At 53.4% G+C, this 6,000-nt stretch overlaps 1 protein-coding gene across 5 annotated transcripts in view; it reads right to left on the bottom strand.

Annotated features, from left to right (window-relative positions):
- Positions 1-383: 383 nt before the first annotated feature.
- The window catches only part of CAPN3 (calpain 3), a 39,818-nt gene continuing 34,201 nt past the window's right edge, over positions 384-6,000 (bottom strand). For 3 of the 5 annotated variants that reach the window (XM_040969974.1, XM_040969975.1, XM_040969973.1), the window contains 8 exons: positions 2,517-2,594; positions 2,154-2,211; positions 1,999-2,063; positions 1,616-1,684; positions 1,447-1,525; positions 1,152-1,268; positions 826-884; positions 384-410 (listed from right to left, as the gene is read on the bottom strand). In XM_040969974.1, the coding sequence (XP_040825908.1) occupies positions 384-410; positions 826-884; positions 1,152-1,268; positions 1,447-1,525; positions 1,616-1,684; positions 1,999-2,063; positions 2,154-2,211; positions 2,517-2,594 (552 nt within the window). Of the gene's footprint in view, positions 411-825; positions 885-1,151; positions 1,269-1,446; positions 1,526-1,615; positions 1,685-1,998; positions 2,064-2,153; positions 2,212-2,516; positions 2,595-3,464; positions 3,576-6,000 lie in introns of all 5 variants that reach the window. The other 2 variants (XM_040969971.1, XM_040969972.1) reach the window with 1 other exon arrangement.

The raw sequence follows: 6,000 nt of genomic DNA, 5'->3' as shown, positions 1-6,000 counted from the left end.
TGGGAGAGCCTGGAGCGCTGCAGCAGGAGAATGCAGATGGCCGAGTGAAGCCAGCAGGGCATTTTGATATTGGAGCTACAGCAGCTCAGCAGTAGAGCCAGCCCCTCAGCCTGGCTGCAGCTGGCTGAGGCAGACATTTGTCTATGTGGTCAAGGGACAGACCTGTTCTCTCAATGTCATTGCTTTACTGTGGGGTTATGCTGGGCGTGACACATCCAGGCTGAGTAGGGAGTGGAGGAGGAAGGAGCAAGACCGATGAGGCACCTGGAGATGTGTCAGGGGCTGCAGCTGCTGGGTCCTTTGAGGTAAGTGGCTCTAACTGTATTGGGTGCAGTTTAAATCCTGAGTGATCTTGGCATGGCCTTGGTGGAGGCCAGCCTGGTTCAGGCGTACATGGTGAGCTGCAGCCACTGGAAGAGCAAGTCCCAAGATCAGAACATAGGAAAAGAACTCCCACAGCTCTGCCTAAGGGTCTTGTGGGGCAGGGGAAAAGGGAACAGTCCCTACATGCCAGATACCAGAAAGGTTTAGAGAAGCAGTGGTTTACTGCATCCTGTCCCCTCAAATCTTCCCTAGGAAAATAGAACTTTTCCAGCAAGGTCATTTTCGGAACTAGCCCATTTACAAACTTTGCCCCACTACACAGTGCCTTGTGAACCACATTCCCTGTTGAGCTTTCATCCTCCAGGTCCTTTCCTGTCCCATCCCTCCACCACCATTTGGAAGTGAGGAGACGTGGTGGATCCAGGCTGCCTGTCGAGTCCTCCACCTTGCAAGGTAAGGTGTAGGGCTGAAGGGGAGATGCTGCATTGGTTAACACCTTACCTCCAGCACATTGAGTTTGATGACACCATCTCCATCCTTGTCAAATGCATGAAAGGCTCCTGTGTGGAAGAGTTAACAGGGCAGATGCCAGTTACAGGCTCGCCCTACCTCCACAGCAGCTTGTCCTCGGTCTGTGAGCTATGGCTGCCCTCCCTCACAGGTATCTACAGGTGCATGCTCGCCAGTAACCCTCCCTTTGCCACTCTGTTCTGGGCCCAAAGAGAACCTAGACAGACTGCATGGGAGAGTAATGGGGCAGACAGTGCTACTATGCCCACCATCCCAGGGAGGAGGGTGCGAGGGCAGGAGGGCCGTTCTCCACTTACTGAACATGCCCTCCAGCCGGACGAAGCAGCAGATGAAGCTGTCGAAGTCGATGTTCATGTGCTTGTCTGCGTAGCGCATGGTGATGATGTCATAGAGCTGGCTGTTGAGGTGAAACCCTGTGAAGGGGAGTGTTATGGGGAAGAACGGGAGAGGCGGGAGCCCGCCCATGTGGCTTGTTTTCACTGTCTGGGCCACTGATGCCTGGGAGAGGAACACAGCAAGCTAGCAGGGAACAGCCTTGTTCTTACTGCCACCAGCTCAGCCCACATCCCTGCTACCCATCTCCCCTTGCACCTGCATCATTGACGGCATTCCGCATCTCATAGCTGTTGATGGTTCCAGATTGGTTTGTGTCATAGCGCTTGAAAATTTTCTGGTCATAGAAATTGAGGGGGTAAGGAGAGGTCACATGTTGAATCCCTGAACACCCCTCTTTCGTCTGCCATACCGATTCCCTTCCCACCTGCCAGGCCTTGATCTTCTTCCAGAGGTGATGGAACTCTTGCAGGTTCAGCCTTCCAGAGCCATCGGTCTGCAGGAGGGAGCTCAGGGCTAGAGGGTACACAGTGAAGTCTCCCTGGAACCCTCCACCTGGGGTCTCTTACACACTGAGGTTCCTTCTTGCTCTGACATTCAGAGCCATTTGCCTTATGATCATTTCTGCTATCAGGGCCCCAAGCCCTTATCTCTGCCCCTAAGAAGTCCTTGCAGGGCATCCTAATTCAACTCTCTTGAGGCCTTTCCTCGGGCATACATTTGGGCCCTCTGCCTGACAGAACCCTGTACCCCAGCCTTGGGCCCCACAGAGAGGTAACAGGGTGGGGAAAAGGGCAGTAGGAAGGATACATCCAGGAGTGCGATCATGCTTCGGCAGGACTCCAGTGTGAACCCCTGCATCTTCAGGTCCTGATCTGAGGGCATGGAGAGGGTGAGTCATGGCTCCGGGGCCCCTGGCCCTGGCACCCAGCATGCCACGCCCCCAGCCAGGTTGAGCCACACACCTTTTTTCACCAATGTGTTAAGGACATTCTTGAGTTCATCTGCACAGATCTCCATTTCCTGAGGAATGAGAAAGAACTTTGTGCAGCCAATCCCAGGCAACCATGCTGGCCAACTCCTTGCCTGTCTTCCTCCATCCCAGGAAGTAAGGGCTTTCTAATGCTGCACCCTCAGCTGTTTGGATAGTACAGCCCTGGATGGAAGGGCTTATGAGCTGCACAGTGAACATGTCCAGTCAGCAACTCAAGGACGGACACATGGCCATGCCGTTTCCACTGAGATGAAGGATGCCTTCTTCCGGACTGCAGTGCGGCAGCTAGTCGCGGAAGCAGGGAACGGGAGAAGCCAGGGCTGCAGGTACTCACATCACCTGCTATCTGCTTGAAGATGTTCCGGAACTGCTGCTGCTCTTCACTTTCCCAGTTAGTATTGCCAGGCTGTGGCTGTGGATGTACAAAGCAAGACCAATTCCAGGAATTGGGGTCTGGACAGAGCCCCAGTACCTAGAGCAGCCATGGGGGTGGCACGAGCCAGTACAGGGCAAAGTGCTCCTCTCGGTGAGAGCTGCCGCTCTGCAGTGAGTCTCCTAAGCCTTCAAGAACAGCCCCTCCCCAGCCCTGCCCCACACTGCAGGCTGAGGGGACACAGGAGACATGCAGACAGTCCCCTGGGCCCCCTCAGCATCCCTGGGCCAGGGACTTCCCCGCTGTTTTTAGCCCCACCACTGCAGCTGAATGTGCTCCAAGTGGTGATCTGACTATTCCAATTCCTCCAGTTACCTGGGACCAGAGAAGCCACATCTCTGGGGGTAAAAGAGAAGCCAGACCTGGGCGCTCCAGGTCAGAGGTGGCGGCTTTGGATCTCCGGGGAATGTTGCCCCTTAAGACAACCTTCACTAAGCTTTCTATGACAGCCTCTCCCCATTCCACCCTCCCCTGCCTCCCCATTGCTGACATCAGTCCCCTTTCTCTGCAACCTTGCAGAAAAGAGCTTGGAGACTGAAGCTGTTGGGGCTCAGCCCTTCTCCCCTCTCACTGTTCTGGTTGCAGAAGCTGCAGGGTGGAGGTGTGGCTTCCTTTTCCTATCCTGGGGTGGGCATGTATGTACATGTACAAGAGACCACCAGCCAAACCTAAAGGGGCATCCCCATTTTGAGATTTCAGAAATGGACAAATCCAAACTTGTAAATGTTAGACTTTCGCCCTCCCCCCACACCACTGCCCTGTGAACTCCTCCAGTTCCAGGTACCCCAAGAGCACAAGCACCCCTGTTGTAACGCTGGCCGCCCCATGCATTGTCACATGCCGAGAAACCTGTGGGGACGGCTCCTGTTTATCAGGGCTTGATTTGTCTTTGCCCTCGGACTCCTGGTCCACACACAGCTCCTTGTTGCTGTTTGCTCTGTCGGAAACGAAGATGATGGGCTGGAGAGAGCCGGGAGGTGGGGAGGGGCAGGCAGGAAAAAAAGAATTACAGCCTTGTCCAGTGAGCATAGGAAAAGACCACAGCTGGAAACTCCTGCTCTGTCCCTAACAGGCTGTGCGACTTGACCTCCACTGAACACCTACCCCCTGCCCAATCATGCGAGAGTCAAGGAAGGGGTATCTGTGAGAACAATACAGCAGCCTGATCTAGAGCACAGTCTCAGGTTTTGTAGATCTTTTCACCTAGAAACATTGTTCCAATGAAATATTCCCAGAATATGCTGAAGCCATGACAGAGCCCCTGGGTTTAAAACAGAGGGTGTCCCTCCATCCCTAGCACCCTTCACAGCTCAGTGGCCATGGAAGCTCTTTGAAGCAACCTCTGCGGCCCTGTCAAGTACTGAAGGAAAAAGATTCAGAGAAAGAGGGAGCTGATATTGTGGCACAGAAGGTTAAGCCACCACTTTTAGAGTGACGTTGGCATCCTATATCAGAGTGCCAATTTGAGTCCTCACTGCTTCACTTCTGATCCAGCTTCCTGCTCACGCTCCTGAGAAAGCAGCAGATCCAAATACATGAAGGAAACCCTTGTGGAGTTTCAAGATCCAGGCTCGAGTCAAACCCAGTCCTGCCTATTGCAGTCCCTTAGGGAGTAAACCTGTGGGTGAAAAATCTGTCTACTCTCTTCACACTGCCTGTCAGATCAGTCCTAAAAAACTGATGAGCAGGGCCTGGCGTGGTAGCCTAGTAGCTAAATCCTCACTTTGCATCTGCTGGGATACCATGTAGGCACTAGTTCATGTCCCAGTTGCTCCATTTTCCATCCAGCTACCTGCTTGTGGCCTGGGAAAGCAATCAAGGACGTCCCAAAGCTTTGGGACCCTGTATCCACATGGGAGGCCCAGTGTGTTCAAAGCGAGGACTTTAGCCACTAGACCACTGCACCGACCCCAAAATAAATCTTAAAGAAAGACTGATGAGTACTTGATAGTACTTGGTGAGGAAGAGGTCATAATATGGCAGTGGCTAGAGCCTAGCCCTTGCCCCTCCTCTAGGAGAACACTAGCCTCAGCTCACTCCTCCAAAAATGGGTATGTAAAGCACAAGCAGGGCCCGGCGCAATGGCATAGTGGTTAAGGTCCTCGCCTTGCACGCCTGGGATCCCATATGGGTGCAGGTTCTAATCCCGGCAGCCCCGCTTCCCATCCAGCTCCCCGCCTGTGGCCCGGGAAAGCAGTCGAGGACGGCCCAGAGCTTTGGGACCCTGCACCCGCGTGGGAGACCCAGAAGAGGCTCCTGGCTTTGGATCGGCATAGCACCGGCTGTTGCGCTCACTTGGGGAGTGAATCAATGGACGGAAGATCTTCCTCTCTATGTATATCTGCCTTTCCAAGAAAAATAAATCTTAAAAAAAAAAAGCACAAGCCTTTCCTCTTCCTTAGAGTTTTTATAGGAATCAAAGAAGCACCATACAACTGTAACTGTGGAAACATATCAAGTGCTACACAGGAAGGCTGTGTTTCAGACATGCTCATGCACATGAAGAGAAGCATAAGGAGGGAGTGTAGGCCACGCCTGCAGCCTGCAGTGAAAGCCAGGACAGGGAGGTAGGGTGTGGAGGACAGGCCCTCAGAGCAGAAAAGCAACCTGACCCTCTGCCTTCATGCAGTGAGTCAGACAAGCGACCACAATACCCCGACACTGGTTCCAAGAAGCCCCTGGCCTGCTCTGCCTTCTAAGCGAAGGATCTCTAGCTCCAGTAATGAAAGCTTAGGAAGATCTGAGAAGATATGTAGGCCACAGCCAAGGAAAGGGGTGTCTTTGGACATGGTGTGGCCATGGGGCGTTCCTACCACAAAGGGCTTAAGTGTGGGTAGTGCCAGCATGGACCTTGGAGTACAGACACTTTAGAGGGGTTGGCAAGAAGCTGGTGTTGCAGCAGATAGATTATCATCCATTTTCCCCACACACACTGTTTCCTGATCCTGGACTTTATCTGTGAAGGGAACAGACAAAGCATGAACCTCATACACAGTGCTGGAACAAGAAGTGATTTGCTCCCAGCACAGTGCCTGCGTGTGCTAGCTGCCTGCTGCGTGTCTGCTCAGCACCAGAGCTAGGGCTCATGGGACCTCTGGGAGACAGTGTCCAGGCTGCGCCATCCACATTGACACCAGGCCTTATGTGATGGCTGCGGTGGTTCAGAGCAGGCTCTGGGGCCCCTGGTCCCCAGCACTGGCCCCACCACTTTCTGGTGGTGCAGCCTTGTGTATATTAGTCCATCTATTCCCCTTCACCCTTCAGAAAATGGGGGTACTAACAGTACCAATCTCACAGGGCTGTGGTGAGCATCGAGTTAATTCATAGAAAGTCCAGCTGGTAAGCTCCCCTCAGCTGTGTCAGCCATTACTGCTGCACACTGGGT

This window comes from Ochotona curzoniae, unplaced genomic scaffold (genome assembly GCF_017591425.1).
Source record: "Ochotona curzoniae isolate NIBS_2020 unplaced genomic scaffold, NIBS_Ocur_1.0 scaffold_4701, whole genome shotgun sequence".
Classification (NCBI taxonomy): Eukaryota; Metazoa; Chordata; class Mammalia; order Lagomorpha; family Ochotonidae; genus Ochotona; species Ochotona curzoniae.
This window is presented reverse-complemented; position numbering and strand designations above follow the sequence as displayed.